This window comes from Thermobia domestica, chromosome 14, assembly GCF_964235325.1.
Source record: "Thermobia domestica chromosome 14, izTheDome1.hap1.1, whole genome shotgun sequence".
Classification (NCBI taxonomy): domain Eukaryota; kingdom Metazoa; phylum Arthropoda; class Insecta; order Zygentoma; family Lepismatidae; genus Thermobia; species Thermobia domestica.
This window is the reverse complement of record NC_137467.1, coordinates 95,133,853-95,153,049: the sequence shown is the minus strand read 5'-3', so window position 1 is coordinate 95,153,049 and position 19,197 is coordinate 95,133,853. Positions and strand designations below refer to the sequence as shown.

Genomic DNA, 19,197 nt, shown 5'->3' with positions numbered 1-19,197 from the left:
CAGACACGTAGCCAAGGGGTAGGTCCGGGGAGTCCGGACCCCCCCCCCCCTTCGAACCATAAATGAAAAAAAATTAAAGAAGGATGAAGAAAAACGAGAAAAAAAGAATCAGCGTTAAAAATATAAAACTACAGCAAACGTTTGGTTACTCTTTCTTATGAGGAACTTCGTGTGAGGAAACGGAAGGGGTTCAATCTAAAAATTGATATTATTGGAACGTACCGTTCAGAATTCGATTTAGCTCTACGCTAATGCTATGTACTACAAATGACAGTCGATAAACCTGTTCTATCAGATAGATTTTCAGGTAGAACTTAAGAAATGCCCACAATCACCAATAATATGAGCCTGGCAACATAAATTCCAGTTACACTTGTTAAACTAATTTTCAGTTTCGCGGCAACACTGATCCATTTTATAGGATGTGTTTACCGACAAAAGAGATCTCGTTGCTATCTTTGACGGCATTAATCGAAGATAAAAAAAAAAGATGGAAGAAGACAACAAAAACGAATTTGAATGACCTCGGAAGACTATATTTTTTTCAGTATTTTTTAAAATAATCTTTTACTCGAGATTTCTTCATAGTTCGTTATTAAAATACCTACTAACAAATCCTCATTTTATTGTCCTAACAAACTAATATGGGTATGTTGCCAGTAAAAGAGTTCAGATTGATCATCAAGCCCCTGGTGTGTAACCACAGTATTTCAAGTCACGACTCCCCTCATCATTACGAAATCCTGGCTAAACGAACCAATATCTGTTGCCAGTAAAGTAGTTTAGAATGATCGAACCCCTGGTGTGATAACCACAGTATTTCATGTCACGGACCCCCCCCCCATTCCGAAATACTGGCTATGTGTTTGATACGAAAGCATTTCTACACCCAAGTTGGTCTATATATTTTTCGTATATTGATGTAAGGTATCGCCTCCCAACATTGTTGATGTTAACTAGAAACACGTCGTTTACAGTAGAAGATTGTTTAAGTTTTGTTGCAACGAATTCGATCACTAGGCAAAAGCGTGTGTGAACACACTGAATAAATAATTACGGATAGTTCGAAAATGCTATGTGCTGACTTGCAGGAAGGACGGCTGTTGCTTGTGTACATTGTCAGAATGGCGGCAAAAATTACGACATTTTGGGAAGGCTACATTTGTGCCCTATCCGACGTTTGTCATAGGCAGTGGAAATAAGTAAAAAATGTATGACAGAAGATTACCACGTGACAAAGAAAGGGACCAATACTATGTTGAATCGCAACAAAACATGCATCAATAATATTACTGGTTCTTCCAATATTGAGGATCGTAAGCATTGGAGGAAAGGGCGTACCCGAATTGTAAGAAGCTAACCTTTAATTTTTAAAATCTAAAATTTCACTATCTATAATCTGTCCAGTCTTACTTCTAAACAACCATATATAGAGCATGTATAACTATTGCTAAATTTATAATGCATGTGCTCTTACGGAAAATAGTTCATTACTAGAAGTGTAATTTTACTATAGAGCAACCATTTGAAACTAAGACACTAGAATGATAGTGAAAATCATAGGATAGTCTTGTAATCAAGTTCACATTATGAAATAATAGAAATATTGTCTGTGCTTATGTGCTACAATAAATTGGCGTTAGTTCAACTGTGTAAGTTTATGTTCTGTTTTGCGAGTTCTATGGTGAAACAGAAACTAAGAATGTCTCTACATACTGGCGAAAAACACTTCTGGTAAATATAGCTTCGAAAACCATCAACTGCTCTGGAAGTTTCAAGAAACAAAGGTAGGTAGGTAGGTAGATAGATAGATATATAGATAGATAGACAGATAGATAGATAGATAGATAGACAGATAGATAGATAGATAGATAGAGATAGAGATAGATAGATAGAGAGAGAGAGAGAGAGAGAGAAAGTAATTATTTCAACAAAGAACTACCAGTTTTCTTCTGCGCATTTTCTATTAGGCCAAGATTCATTTGCAGAGTGTGGAAAAGTGTCCACGTACGTTATTGCGTCTTTCTCATTTGTACGCGTGGGGAAGCATTACTAACTAATCAGGATTTTTAAGAGGAAACAGAAAGTCATTATAATTTATCAGTCTTGATTTACGTTATAACGTATATGACTATTCTTATTTTTTCCAAGAATATATCATTATTTTTTCTTTAATTCTAAAATCCACACTATTGAGTATTTTTTCTACTTTTTCTGTTAGTAGCTCTTTACATATCTTAAATCATTTTGCCCCTAGTATGCTGTCCTTTCTCATATGCATTACGAAACTCTGTCTTAGTTAAGATTGCATTTCAGCATCTCGTACATCTGCAATTATCTTTGCACTGTACTTTCCTTCAGATGGTGGGTATTTTGAAATTTACTGCACAGACCGTCACTTTTAAAAGTTTCACAGATAAAAATCCATGTCAGGACTGAAAGTCACTGTGGCCTCTCAAGGGAATTACTGTTACCTATTTATGTGGCATGTAACTGGAAATGCAGCCAATCTGTTGAAACCTTATAGGAAAACCTTCAGCTTCATTTATTCTCAGAAATAGATGTGTGCGACCATGTTTTATTTTATGCACTATCAAATCAGATCAGCGTTTTTCTTCACATAAATGCAAGACTTCGACTTGCTGAGTAAAGCACGACAACTTCTTCAAAAGTTTCAGTGAGAAAGTTCTCGACAACCCAGACCTGTCTAGTTTTTGTCTTCACCTTTTTAGGAAGTTTAAAGATTCTTAAGAAGGACACGTTTTCACAGCGGAACAATAATTACTTAAGTGGACGTAATTAAGCAATAGTAGACTAAAATATTTACACCCTACCTAAACATAGATTTTGTACGTCATCAAGGAATTAACGCCGGAGTAATAGGGGGCAAGAATACAAACAGAGAGTAATAGGGGGCAATATTACAAGTATTTAAATTTACGTGGTGACTATGTGTGAAAATAGGATTAAGCATGATGTAAAAATTGAAAATAAATAAGTGTTTCCAAAGATATTTGTTGGTTGTATCTCTTAATTATAAAATGGATATTACCGTTTAGAGGGCTCTGAAATATGGATAACTTTATGCCTTCATCAATTAAGAAATTCTTTCTTGGAAAGGCAAAAAAAAGGCTATATTTTTTATCTTATTCTTTATCATCAATCATATTCTTATTATCGATTATCGATTATTATTATCGATCATATTCTTTAAGTCAATCCAGTACTGCCGAACTTGCTAGGATTAGTCTTTTTCTATAATTCCTCTACGATGTTTCTGATTTACTGAAATATTTCTTCCTCATAAAATTGGTATCAAATATTGGAGTTTAAAGCAAAATTAAAGCCTTCCTACTCTGTGTGTAGAGCAATAAAAAACGTAATTGTGATGATTTAATATTCATTCTTATGATGTGGACATGAATTAATTAGTGATAGTACTGCTCTAAGTTCTACAGCTATTGCTTTATATTACTATGAGGAAAATGTCAAATATTGAATGTTATTAGAAAGAGTTAATTTAACACATATCTATGATTGAATGTAATTTCTAATGTATTCAGTTGGATCAACCATTTTTATATAAAGAAATCTGCTTAATATATTTGGATTAGTTGCTTTAATTGGTTATACATGTCACTCAATGCTGACAATAATAATCAAAGTGCAACACATCAACTACAAAAGCAAGTGCAAATATGCTCTTTAATTTTCCGCGTTATTACTACATTTTGTTTTTCCAATAATTTGCGTACTAAATGATCGTGCGATGATAAATCATTACCCCTACAGTATTATCTATTCTGAAATACGATATTAACGTGAATTAATTAACATTGTGTATGTATTAATTAATATATATTTAATTTTGTTATATTACTGATAAGACTTATTGTAGCAGCTGAATTGCGTGGTCCTCAGTAGCGTAGTCACTAATGCTCTCATCTTCGGTGCGAGTGGTCTCGCGTTCGATTCCCAGTGGGACATTCGATCAAAAAAGTGTAACAGCAAGAGAGTCAGCCTGAGTGAAGTTTTCCTGGGTTTTTCTCATTCAGGCAAATATCGGAATGGTACCTAACATACAGATCCCACTCCGCTTTCCTTCTTTACTAATCCTAACTTTTCCTCGGATAGTGTGATTGCAGAATTAGGTCATCCCTCATACGTGACGGGCTAACATGGCCATAGGTGCCGAAACCTCAGAAAACTAGCTAATTCCTAATCCTAATCCCTAGTAACAAAATTACAATATTCCTTAGATCATTAATCTCTATTCATTTTTCATAGTTTATGTTAAAAAAATCTATCCTAACTGCATCTGACAAGAAACCTTTCCTTTAATTTCTCCGTTCCTATCTAACATATTCTTTAATCTCATGCCATGTAGCCATATTCTTGTAGCCTTAACCTCAACATGTAAAACAAGCCGAAATAAATAAATATTCAGGACTATGTGAATGACAATATAAAGAGAAGGAGGTAAACTAATAGTGGTCTGAAAAGAGTTTCTGTATGACAAATTCAATGTCTCCATGTCATTAAAAAGAAATAAACACTGATTACTAAAATCTCTTCTCTCTTGCTCGTGTTTTAGACTTTCAAATTATACTATAGGAATCACGGGAGGTCTTATAAATTTGGTATGGCCATTCACCTGCCAATAGCAAAAACTGTAAGAGATTCAATAAACAAATTTTTGTATGTATTTAATGTTTCAACATTTGCTCCCTTATCCCTCTGTTACAACCAAAATTGTAGAAAATTTTGGTTTCAGTATTGATTTTCACCAAGCGAAAACACTGAGAGACAACAAGACGTCTGAGAGAGAGAGAGAGAGAGAGAGGCGTATATATGGTCTTACCTTGTCTCATATACGATGCTGCTAACTTTCACAGGAGTGAGGTAAGTTTGAGTTAAACGTCCCGTTCAGCAGCGAGGTTTTGTGAGACGTGGACCTATTGATTAACGTGGAATCCGAACCACATGATCTCCTACCGGGAATCGAACCCGGATCTCCCACGCCAAAGGTGCAAACGCTAACCGCTTAGCCACGAAGGTGCCCTGTTAACTTTCGTGGAGTCAAGGCGTGTCAATAAGTAACATATAAGAATATGGAAGAAAAAAATGTATACTTGATTTGAAGTAAAATGTTCCTCGTAAAAGCTAAGGCTACATAAGGCAAAGACTTACAGCTAACCACACGAACTACACCGGAAAGAGAATCCAGGTCTCCCTTGCTCAAGATACGAACATTAACCCATAGCCTAATATGGATAAACTTTTCTTTCTAATAGTAAAAAGTCGTCTAAATCGGTTGAGTAGTTTTACAAATTAGTCAAATAAATATATAAAGGTAACCGAGAAAGTTCTGTCGCTTTTCACCCACCACCTTCGAACATCGATATGTCAGTTAAGACGTTAAATGGAAGATCAGAAATAGTCTCCATCAGTATCGATGACCTTCTGCCAACGTTCTGGAAGGCCATCGATACCACCGCGCTAGAACTTGGTGGGGCCATGAAGTTTAGAAAGTAACATGTGCATTTTGCACCTCTACTAGGAATTTGAACTAGCGTTCTCCAAGGTGCTTGTCGAAGGAATAGAACAGGTGATAATCGGACGGTGCAATGTCCGGGGAGTATGGCGGATGCAATAGTGTTTCCCATTGAAGGCGTAGAATGGTGTCCCGTCTCGGGTCATATTAGCCACTAGTGTGGGGCTTAGTGTTGTCCTGTAACAGTAGAACCTCTTTCCAATTTAGGAGTCCTCGCTCCGGAGTTTTGAGGGTTTTTTTTTCAATACGGCTCAACTTCTGACAGTACACAGTGGCATTGACGTTCTGACCAGCTGGTGGCAGTTCCCGATGCAAGAAGCCGCATGCAGTCCACCAAAAACACAGGAGGACCTTCTTCTGGTGTAGTGCAGATTTCGGCTGTTTCGGAACTGGTACATGGTATGCTAACCAATGATGACGACGCCGTGGAGCTTCATACAGGACCCACTTCTCATCACATGTCAACGCACTGTCTACAAGTGGCTCTTTCCTCGGACGAGACAGCAAAGAAACACATTCAATGCATTGGAATGACTTTGCAGCGGAATGAAACAGCACATAACGACGTATCACAAAACGATGCTGCGCCAAAATGGTGCAGTGACAGGATAATAAATCATCGGTCAACAAGTTAGTTACCAAGTTTTTTAATGGAATATGTAAGAGATGCTAATCAAATAGGTAGATTATTTTATGGGCTCTATGAGATATAATGGATATCTAAAGTATAAGATGATTCTTAGAGAACACGGATTTTATATCTCAAATGTCAATCGATATACACACATAAAAGTGTGTTGGATGACCTACATTTGATTATTTCTTTAATGTACTGTACGTTCATTGGTGCTGCATGAACAGTATATGGGACAATAGAATGATGAGAGAAGTATTTACAAAGTAACTAATGAAGTACAGTTACCCTAATTCCTTATCCCAATAACACTAAATTAGACGTCCAAATATCTGGCACTTTAAGTCATGTTTGTACGTGTTTGGAATGAATGAATTTTCAAGGAATGTCAGTCATTTAATATGGATCTTCAATCATTGTATTCACCAACAACTATTGCTTGAATGTCTGATTAACTGTCTTTAGATATAGCATCAACTTGAAACAGAATCTAACAGGTATATTTATGTTCTCTGGATAGTGTAAGAAGATGCTACTAACATAGAATGATATACTGAGTTCATCTTCTATGCTTACATTTACAGTTTGGAGAGGGACATAGAGTTTGATCACAAACTCCTGATATCGCTTATGATAAATATTTCTTCATAGTGTTATAAATCAGAAGGTTATAATTGTTAATATCACCAAAATGTGTATTTTATAAGCAAAGAGAGCTGGAGACAAATATTTCTAATGAATTTAACCCAAAATTATTTACGTCTTTTAAGTTGCAGTAAAGTAGTCTCTTGCAGCAGCTTTAATATCACAGGTTTATAACAAACACGTAGAGAGTCTATCATCATTATTCCTGACTGTAAGAAATAAAACCACTTCTTTCATAATTCTGGTAACAGCAAAGTAATTTACGATGCTGTGCACATCCTGGAAAGTTCCTGTCGCTGTTAAAAATCGATTCAAAGAGACTGTTTTCAGTTTTTATGCCTGCACAGGAAGGATAAAAGAATGGTAATTTATTTTTCCTTCAACTTACGAGAACATTAACAATTTTGAACCTGTAAAATATTGTTTCAACATACAGGATGTATGTTGTGTGGCATGAATGTTTCTTCTATTTATAATGTTTTGAGCAGTTGTTCTTAACCTGGGATATTGGGGGGCGGTATACTATTTAGTGAGCTTTTAAGATTTCATGACCTGCTAGACTTTATTCTTATTATTGGACGAAAGCAATTATGATTTTACAAATGAGTTGACGAGTTGATTTTCAGTTTAACGTCCCGTTCAGCAGCGAGGCTTTATGAGACGTGAACCGCCTGATTAACGTGGAATTCGAACCACATTAAACCCGGGTCTCCCACGCCAAAGGCGCGTACGATTTTACAAATGAGTTGACCAATCTCAAAATGTCTCTATATACACCGTATATCCCTAAAGTCTTGTACAAAAGAGACATTTTGAGATTGGTCAACTCATTTGTAAAATCGTACGCGCCTTTGGCGTGGGAGACCCGGGTTTAATGTGGTTCGAATTCCACGTTAATCAGGCGGTTCACGTCTCATAAAGCCTCGCTGCTGAACGGGACGTTAAACTGAAAATCAACTCGTCAACTCATTTGTAAAATCATAATTGCTTTCGTCCAATAATAAGAATAAAGTCTAGCAGGTCATGAAATCTTAAAAGCTCACTAAATAGTATACCGCCCCCCAATATCCCACGTTAAGAACAACTGCTCAAAACAATATAGATAGAAGAAAATAAATAGGATGTTATATAGGGGTTTATATAAAATATATATAGGGTGTTTCAAAACAACACCGACAACGTTTGGTTTCCTGACACCAAGATAAGACGAAAAGCACTGTATAGACCAACTTGGGTGCACAAATGCTCCCTTTCGGAGTTATAAAGAGGCCAGAAACATGAAAAAATGAACCATAAAGGTCCCAGATCCAATCATGTTTCCTACCGTAGTCGAGTCAAGACTTTATTTAGGAACTAGTATGTGCCCTACCCAAGTATCCATGTTTCAGAATCCTGTGATACTTTCACAACAATTTTTATTGAGTTGTTGGCCATCAAATTTGGGGCTTGGACTTAGTCAAACTTTTTCAGTTGTTGACCATCAATATTGGGGCTTGGACTTACTCAAATTTTAAGGATAGAATTCACTAATTGCAACTGAGAACAAGAATGAGGAAACAATACATGAAACGAAGTTTTAAATATTAATTTTAGATTAAACGTTAAGTAATTGCAGCAGTTACTTAGATGTGCTGCAATCAATGATGGACAATTTTTTTCGCAATTAGGAAACTCATTTCTCACATTGAGAAGAATCCGTTATCGGGACAGTAGCATATTGTGCAAACAGAAAAAATGTTTTCCGTGTGCTACATACATACTGCCTTATCACACTTAGACGTTACATAGTGCCACTACAGGATGTCTGACATCCAGCAATCTTCCGTATATTACATACGTATACGTGTGTTACATATGCCAGCTATATGTTATATACGTCCATATGTATCTGAGATCTCTACCGCCTATATCCAGTTCTTTCTTTCATGCGGAAAGATAGATGGAACACTTATACGGAAAGTATTATAAAACATACGTCTTCAGTCATACGTTTGCTGCTGGGATTTATATATAGTCGTACGGTAAGCATGTAACCTACTTTTTTTTTTTTACCTACGCCACATACTTTTTTTTCTCTGTGTATTTAATAATTGAATACAACCACAAACTCAGAACATATGCAGTTATTATCGCGGACCTGGGGAATTATTTCCAATAGGAGATGGAACTACTACTTTAGCTTCAAGATCTTTATGCGGCTCTCAAATGAACATCTTTGATTTATAACCGTTTTAAATAAACACATAACTTTACTTTGGGATTTTAATGCCATGTTTATTTAATCGTTTTCATACGTATCATAATTAAATAAAAGAGTAAAATGTGTTCATGTACTTAATTAGAGAGTAATAATCGCCATGAAAATTAAAACAAAAGTTAATTTGGTTAAGCAAAATATGTGAGAAAGATTTTTTTAAAAATAGTAGTCTACACTATTTTTTCTATTTTACTTTACACTATTTTTTCATACTTTTTAGTATCGTATTGTTAACCGTAAAAATATGTGACTAAGAATGCAATCATGGTATGTTAGTAAAATTATTAATACAATATACTTAAATAAACTTGCTACGGTTATACTTTTAATTACATATGGTGCGTTTAGTGCACAAGAGAATATAGTCCACTTTTCGTCGTTTTGGGCTGATTCCATTTTAAAGATCATTATCTGAAGCTATTTTCAGAGCTTAAAAGGTTCAAGTTTAGGTATTACAAATAACTTTTATAATGTAGAAAAGAGTGGGAATTTTTCTATGCATTCAAGCGTACCGTACAAACTTTATGCCTCTTTTAATCACAATGTAACTGGACATTTTTTCCTTGTGGTATGAAAACTCCATACTAACAATCATATGTATTACGGAACATGACAATAAAAAGACTCTTTTAACAAAAATATACTTATAAATATTATTTCTTTCAATTTCTAGGCCAGTTCTTGAGCAGTCAAGACCGGCATTTAGAGGCAGCTGTGAAGTTTCAACAAGCAGCGAACCTCAGCTCTAAAGAGTACGAAGACGTCGTCAGTGCTGCTACTAGTCTTAGATTGGCAGGAAAACTGCACGAAGCAGAAGTGTATTATAAAATGGCTGTGCAAATACGACCTCAGGTAACAATTATTATCTATCATAATAACTATTCCGTTACTGATAAGTTATTTTCCACACTTATATGCACAATGATCCTCTTCTCATTTTCTCCTAAGATTTACTCTGTTTAACACTGTTTACAAACTGGAATCTTCCTCTTTCCTTTTTTACCTTCATCAATAGATTTTATATTATCTCTTAGAATAAATTTTCCCTCAAATATTGTCCTGACTAGTTGTTTTAAACTCCTCAGATATATCCAGCCAACTTATATAAATTGCTCCTTTTTCTAGTCATTGGCTCTGAAATGAGAATCGTTTCTCGAAATATTGAACACCAAACACATAAACTGGTTGATTTTTCGAAAACAATTCTTTGCATATCCAGTATTCTTATTCGTTTCCCTACTTCTGCTAACATATTTTCATTGGATTTTGGACCATGCCAGTTGGTGTTCTCCATATTTGTCCCTAACATTTCGTAACTTCCCAGTCCTTTCCGAATGATAAAATGATGTGTGTAATAATTGTTATTTCGTGATACGTGATAATTTTATTATAATAATTTATGTTGATAATAAAGGCGACAAATATGTTGGAACTCAAAAGAGCTCTGTCGAATCTATGGACTTTCCATTAGTGGCACATTGAAGGTCTCTTACACCTTAAAGAAAGAAAAAAGAGTTCCTTCTCTTGTTCACTGATTCTGTATCTACTGTCAAACAGGAATGAGTGAAGAAGAGATCAACAGTGCAATGTCGTCTTCTTTCGTAAACTTATGATTGATTGTCACCAATTGAACTATCTCCCAAACAACTAATTCATCACTGTACCAACAGAAAATTATGCATTTTATTTGGTGGAGTGCTCGGAATGTCAGTCATTTCGAGTTGCTTCCAGCGGCCAGATGATCAACGTACACGTACAACGTTTTCGTAACAATTAGGACGTGTGCATAAACAATTGAAAAGCGTGAACGCAGTGCTGATGAATCGCAAACGTGTTACATATTCTACTTCAGAATAACGTCAATCCATTAGTTGGAAAGGTCAACCGTGACACCATTATCTCATTATTTGGGAAGTGCTAATGTATTTTCTTTATTTTTGCTACATTATGCAGTCAGATTACTCTTTGTTTCGTTCGTACTTACCATTCTACGGGAACTTCATAATGAAAATGCTAATATTAGATGAATTTTTTGACTCATATTCTGCTGAGTTCTATTAAAGTGTAAAGTTCAATAGTTTGTCCGAGCATGGAGATACGTTATTGCAGCTGATGAATACTATTTATAATTTTCTGGATATAGCGTACTTAATATTATCGCTTTGTTCATTTATTGAAGTTTAGTCTCTTTTTCAGCACCGAGGTTATATGAGACATGTACATGTGAAATCCATTGAAATTTAAATTGTTCCTGCCGAGAATCGAACACGGAACTCCTGCACCAAAATCCCCAGCTAATCACTATATTAGTAGGGAGGCTTCTCTCCGTTGAGTCAAAATCCGACAGAATTGTTTTGGGTGCTTATTACATGCAGATCACAAACTTCATCCAACAAAGCATGACAATGAAAACTTACTCAATGAATTTGTTTTGTTCTTTCTATTTGCTATCAGTAGTATTTTAATCTGAATTAAATGAAAATAATTCTAGGGAAAATTTGAAATACGATGAGAAATAACTAATTTTGACAATGGCGTTTTTATCTTAAAGGCATGTAATGATCATTTTATACCATTAGAAACTCATTCTGTAATATTTCTCAGCCGGTAAAACTTGATGAAAACCCTAGCATTCTAATTACACTAAGTATTTCTTATGTTTCAAGTCATGTTCAAATTTTAATGTTGCCTTTCATTTTGCAGCTTCTTATGAAAACAAAGAATCGCGTATTTTATTTTAAAGAACTTTTATGACTTATGCAAATATCCAGATAATTGATATCGGAAATACCAATATTATACGTATAATAAATAGATTCCGAGACCAACAGGAACAGTAAATATGCAGATAATATATGCTATCTGGATAACGGAAATTGGTAATATCCTGCCAAACGATAGTATCAGGGTAAGAGATCACCGATTATATAAGGATGAAAATTATAAACAGAGGTTAATGAATAATATATAAAACCAAGTATAGAATAAGGAATAACGAATGATATCTGGTAGCATAACAGCAAATAACAAGGTAATGGGCAGCATATAATATCTCAAAAAAAATCGTGGACACTGTCTGGATAACGGATAATATCTAGATAGCGTAGAACTTCTTCTTCTTCTTCTTCTTTTTTTTTTTTTTTGCTGATAATGGATAAGTCAGAAATATCCATCATCCGATTCCTTTCTAATGTGAATATCAATCATCTGAATAAAATATTAGTGGATAGCACATTAATGTAGACAGATATGAAATGTTATATAAAAATATTTATTTTACAATAGAAAGACATCATGCAGTAAAAGAAAGTTGTCGATTCCTTCAGCTATTGGACAAATCTTATTTTTCATGGACTTTCGCTTTGATTTATTTGCTATTTCATATCTTTAACTGGTTGAAGTCTTTTTGCATACTAAGGTTGAGTACTGAAGTAAATCTTTTGCATTTGTTTCTGATGTGCATTATTTTTAATAATAAAACATTTAACAACATAAGAATAGGAGAGTTTATTTAATTTTCGATTACTTGAAAATTTGTTAATTCATCGGATGATACATGGGAGGAAATAGTTTACAATAGATAAATAACAGTAAACAAATTACAAACAGCTAGTTACTACTTTGGACGCTTTCATCTAATTTTCTGAAAATTTCTTTGCTTCTCTCTAACATTAGTATTTGTAGACAGTACTTTAAGACTGATGTGTTCAGTCATTTATCTAATATCCTTGGAAAGAGAACAGAAAGATACCTACTACGGTTCATTATGTTAAGTGCTATCGTGCTGTTCGAAGAACATAATAAAGAAAAAATGTGGAACAAAACTTTCTAAACTTGATTTTGTGAGCTATTCTAGTTTCCTTTTGTTCTTCTGGGTTTCTTACAACTGAAAGTGAGATGGCTTAAACAAGATTTTCTAAATCGATCGCTATGTAAGCACAAGAGACTTACTCGCTAAATTGATAGTGTTCTTGCGTTATGTGTGGAAGACCTGGGTTCGATATCAATGTAAATACAAATTGCTCCCACTTTTAAATATAGATTCGCACCTTATGTAGCATTGGTGCTAAAAATATTGATAAGTATTATTATCTATTACTATCTAAACTTGAATTCGAAAATGTAGGTCTTGTAGAACAAAGCTTTAATTGCCTTATTAACAGTCCCAGGAATTTTTCGTAAGATAGTTTTTATTTATTAGCTTGTAGGACGAAACGTAGACTGATGATAAATTTGATGCTATGTAGTTTATGTTATATTTGACCTAATCAAGTAATCCCAAGTAATAAAATAGTAATTCTGCAGGCCCAATCAACTATCTATGCAAAAATCTTAATGCAAGAATGCCTATATGTCCAGATCCAAAAGGAACCGTAAATTATTTCTTCGCAATCCGGAATGCAAATATTCAATAAGTTCCTGAACCTAAAAGTGGGTATTTGAGCTGAAATGTTGAGTTGAGCTAGTTTATCAAACACGTTTAATTTTGAGGCCACTCTCTCTCACAGTTTAAGGCAATTCTCACGGTTGCAACTAAGTGAATAACTAGATTGTACTGGAAAATTATAAAAATATGTTGAATTCGTTTTTGAGATAAAACTTACATGCATTTCCTATACACTTATCATTTACAGGACCAGAGCTGAGCACAAGGTTATCACGCATTCTGCCAACCCATTAAAAATAAGAAGGTCAATAACAGGACGATTGTATATGATAGGTATTTGCTAGAGTTTCAGCCTACAACATGTTTATACGAAGTTTTACAAATATGGACAAAATACTGTACCACGTTTCACAACAATGATACGAAAATCTGCAGATTGACTACATAACACCTGGAGCCAATATCACCAGTTCATTATGCAAAAATAATCTTGTACCTCACTGGTAGGAGTGCATAGGTTTCAGACACTAGATTAAGTTTTGGTTCACATTGTGAAGTTACGATAAACTTTATAACTATTGGACTCCAATATTCTGAGTAAAACTGATAGATTTATCAGTTCCGGTTTCAATATACAGATTAGGAGGAGAAAATCTACAATTTCTTTTACCCTATGAACTTTATACACTAAAACTAGACATGGTAGACTTCCACAACTTTCAGTTTCAATATAGAAGATAACACTATCAATTTAGCGAAGAGTAAGTCTTTCATGTTTACATAGCGATCGATTTAGAAATTCTTGTTTAGGCCATCTCACTTTCAGTTGTAAGAAACCCAGAAGAACAAAAAGAAACTAGAATAGCTCACAAAATCAAGTTTAGAAAGTTTTGTTCCAACTCTTGGGATATTAAATATACGTATATCAAAGAACCGTCTGTCGATATTTGTTATAGTTTTCGTTCTATAGAAATAAATGTTGAAAGATTAGCGCTGAAAACCTATTACAAAAACACAATTTTCAGATAAACTGTTTCTCGCTAACTGTTCCCGTTTTTGTTCTATCACAATCAATATTAAATTCTGAAAGGGCAGATTTGTACCACTTTTGGTTACAGTACTCGAACTGGAGTTGAGATGAAATCTTGTTCTTCGAGCATTAAAGTCATGTCAAAAGTAGTGTTTTTTTCGTATCTATTGCCTTTTGTGTTCTATGGAATCAATTTCGATGCTGGAAGTTGCAGCGAATTTCATTTTTCGTAGATTGATGACAGAAATCTTACATGTTCTTGAAACGCTGAATGTACGTAAGACATTCTTTTCTCTCTATTTCTTACCGTTTTCATTGTGATATATATCGATTTACAGATGGACTTCGCCGTTCAATAAGATTTTCAATATTTATGTAAATCATAGTTTGCTAGTCTAAAACAAGTTTTACACATTTTTGTCTTCAAGGCCATATCATGAGAAAATTTAATATCTGAGATGAATACTGTAATAAATTGAAAACGGGAATATCTCTGGGAGTGCGTAAGCGCGGCATGGCTGTTCTGGCTTTTTACATGTTGAAGAAATTTTGAGTAATGAAGGAATGTTTGAGGGTGACTCTTGCGAATAGTGACTGTAATGTGGATCACGCTTTTCTTCAAGGAATAGCGATGTTTCTCGATTCTCCTAGACTTTATTTCCACCCATATATTACAACTGCTTTATGTTTGCTTATTGTAAGTTCAACATCCCTTTTTTCAAAATCAAGTTATGAGACATAAGATCTAAAACTGAAATCAAGCCTGGAACTACTCGAACGGAGAGCATGCAACCAACCACTTGGTCATTTTGAGAGTCCAACTACTACATAGAAGAGAATGTTCGTGCAGGAAAAAATGAACAAAACTAGCCTATAATTTGAACTTTTCGATTGCAATTTAATTACAAAAGTACCTTCCACGGAAAACAGTTTAATCAAAGTAACCGATTATTTGCAAAGCAAATAATTTCTGGGAAGAAACTACATGCTTTTAAGCACCACAAAACTTCGTTTTCTTTATTTTCTCAAAACTAAGCATGAGAAGTAAACCTTAAGCATCTCGTTTTGTTCAGCTAATCTGGGTTATAATTCATATATAGTTAATCAATCATAGTTTTGGCTGTATCTTATTAAGCACTTGACTATCATTACGTACGTAGTCGAGCTTGCATTCTTCTTTACCACTATGTACGGCCCGTACGTAGCTGGTTCCAACGGCTGAAGAGGAAATATTCTTGCGTGATATTGACCACCAATACGTACGAATAATTCTGGTCGGGGGAGAGGGGAACGAAGTCTACGTTTTGCTATGACATCATTAGAGCACGTACAATAAAGCAATGGGCAAAGCACGATCGTTACTGTCAGTTGCTGACAGTACGAAGCCTTGCTATTTATGAGACATTCATGTTTAGTGTTTCTGTTCTTAAGTATTTTGTATCACAAAAAAACAGTAGAATATGTAGGAAAAGGACGGTCAGAGTTCGTAAGATTATGTTACGGAGGAAAAGGAGAGTGAATTAGCATTCAATGCGTTTGATGATTTGTTTGCATTATTTGCTGCCTAATACTTTCCGTTTAGAATGGCCGTAATCCTAGTAGCAAGGTTGGTTGACTCAACGAGTAGATTTGGTCAAAACCGTGGGTGATGGTCGGTGCGAATTTATAGCGGAAAAACTTACGCTGGCCCAATGTTGGTTAAATGTATTGTTGGCCAACCAATTATTCTCCCGACCTTCACCCAACGATACTAGAATTGACTGTTTTCCCAACCAAGAAATGCGAATTTAACCCCACCCAGCGTTGGTTAAACGGCGAGGAACCGCTCGTTTAGTTGAGAAATGGGTGGGAAATGGTTGCCAAAGTGGCCAAACCTGATGTTGGGCCACCGCTGGTATTTCGCATTGCTACCACTTTTCCAACGCTGGGCCAACCGATTTTGGTACAAGAGGAGTTTCTGCACTCTATCTACAGGGCTGGGAGCTAACTATACTATCGTCTTGCTAGTATTATAATAAAATAAAAGCATGGTAAAAGCATACAATTATATAAGTTTCACCTTAATAGATAACGTAGTTACTGTACATCAAGTTTGGATTAAAAGAAAAGTAGTTCTCTCCTTTCTCAAAAACTGCACATGAGAATTCATACTTACCACTACTAATTATTTAGCTCAGTGAGATCTATCGATTGGTACGTGTCACCATCTTTGGATATTGTTTTTGATATATGTAAATAATATTTTAGAATTTATTTATTTATTTATTTACTTATTTTACTTTACAGGATCCTTCCAGTTATGTAAATCTCGGTGCTCTATTCCACTTAATGGGAAGATTTCGAGACGCCGAGGAATGTTACCACCAGGCAATCAAGCTTCGACCCAACGACCATGTGACACAGGTCAATCTTCAGCGCCTCCACAATCTGATGACGTCACAGGCAGACAGCCAGAGAACGAAGTGAAGAAAGCACTTTCATCCATTCACCTACTCGCGTTTGCAATGTCACCTTACTTCACATCTATACGCGCCCTTGACAAAGGGAAAGGAAATTGGAAAACATCTTTTCTGGGCGAATCCCAACAGCTTCTTTCAGACCGACTATGCATAGAGAATTCTCACGCAAGGCGAAATCTAAAGGAAAGTGAGATCGTATTTTTCTCTATTTGAGATTACATTCTCTCGCTTATCAAAAGGAAATAATAAGATTTCTTAGATTTTTCTACCATCTCAAGTAATTTTAAACGTTATATGCTTAACATCTAATATAAATAAAATAAAGAGTTTTTTTGTCTGTGTCTGTCTGTCTGTGTGTTGCCTGGGGACCAGACGAGTGAACCTAGAGTTACCAAATTTGGGGCACTGTACCTTGGTCTAGGCCCCAGGCCAAGACGAAGTGTTCTTTCTTTTAATTCGAACCGGGGGTCTCAGGGAGGGGTGCTTACCGGGACATGTAAAAGTACTAGAAAATAACCGATATTAGTGTGGAATTCATAATTTTCGCGGTTGCTCAAATCAATGGTGAAACTCTGATCGCATTAACTGCCAAATACACCCCCGGGCCGGGAGGTCACCGGAGGGGGGAAGGATTCCGAGACATGTAAAAATAATCCAAAATGACCAATATTAGTATCAAATCCATAGTTTTCGCGGTCGCTGAGATGAATGGTGATACTCCAACAGGTGTTGACTTCCAAATACAGCCCTTATGCGAAGAATGAGTATTTCAGCTAGTTGAATAAAAAAATGTCATAATCAATGACAAAATAAATTTAGTGCTATTAAATGAAATGAAATGAAAATAATATGAAATATTTGAGTTTAACGTTCCACGATAATACCCTTTAGGTTAAAAGAGGCGATGATTAAGTCAAATGAATTATGATGAAAGAATTGGTAGAATGAGAAGGTGAGAAGAAACAGGAAGTACCCCGAGAAAACCCACGAACACGGTGTGGTCCACCACTAACTTACTTGGCCGGGCATCAAACCAGGGACTCCACGCACCAGAGATAAGTGCTCTACCACTGAGTTACAGTGGCCCTATAGTGCTATTAAAGTCAGAGAATACGTTACAGTGTAGGATGACTACAATTGACACACTAATATATATTAAAATTAGTATAAAGGCCGATTAATCGATTATGATTCTAAGATCCAAAGAGTAGGATCCAAGGTACAATCTTCACCATTGTTTGAACTAAAATTTTATGGATTTTTCCATGTGAAAAATTTTGTAGTTTGAATTTTTTGCTGGATCAAAGATCTAAAATATCTCCAAGAGAGGACAATCATTACAGGAATTAATTTTAATCTATATAAGTTGAATAGCATTTAAAGAAACCTGTTTGAACATTGAGAAAGTGTGTTGAGAATAGTGGTGGACATGTGAAGCACTATTGCATTAAGAAAAATGTTGTTAAAATTCGAATAAAGGATTCTTCGAATATTCGGTATTCGAATGCTCGAATAAAATTGTTTATTCAAATAATTATTCGGATAAAGAGTAACTGTTTGAACATTTATTGTGATAACGAATGATCGGATAAGAAATAGCTATTCGAATACTTGCTAGAATGTTGAAAATGAATATTCGAATATTCAAACAACAGCGGATACATATTCTGGTAATTATTTGAATACTTTATCTCCTTATATATATATATATATATATATATATATATATATATATATATATATATATATATATATATATATATATATATATATATATATATATATATATATATAAGGAATATCCAATAAGTTATCTACCAAGATAGGCAGGAAGGGGCGGATCATAATGACATCTGACATGCACGCCAAGGCTACTGTGGGGAACGCCGCTGCACAATTTGAGGTTAATCGGAGCAACACATTGGCCATGACCAGATTCTGTGTGTGACACCACGAACAATGGATTTGCAGAAGTTGGAGCACTGCTCGGATGCAGCTGTCTCAAGACTTTTTGGACTTCTTTGAGGAGGAGAAGGACAAATTCCTGGCTCAACTGATGACAGGGGATGAACTTGTCGGACAACGAGGTCTAACAGGCTCTTTCCCAGTAGTTTGCAGGCCATAACAAAGACTATTTTTTTCCTCTGAGATTTCTTTGCTGCCGACACAGTGGCGGCGGAGCATAGACCTCCATAGGGACTACATCGAAAACAGCGATGACCAGGTGAGCC

At 35.2% G+C, this 19,197-nt stretch overlaps 1 protein-coding gene across 1 annotated transcript in view; it reads left to right on the top strand.

Moving 5' to 3' along the window:
* LOC145670269 (protein O-mannosyl-transferase TMTC2-like) overlaps window positions 1-18,656 on the top strand; it is a 226,183-nt gene extending 207,527 nt beyond the window's left edge. Inside the window, exons 9-10 of the mRNA XM_081738695.1 lie at window positions 9,764-9,942; window positions 16,794-18,656. Of these exons, the coding sequence (XP_081594821.1) occupies window positions 9,764-9,942; window positions 16,794-16,973 (359 nt within the window). The 3' untranslated portion in view covers window positions 16,974-18,656. The remainder of the gene's footprint in view (window positions 1-9,763; window positions 9,943-16,793) is intronic.
* Window positions 18,657-19,197: the final 541 nt, after the last annotated feature.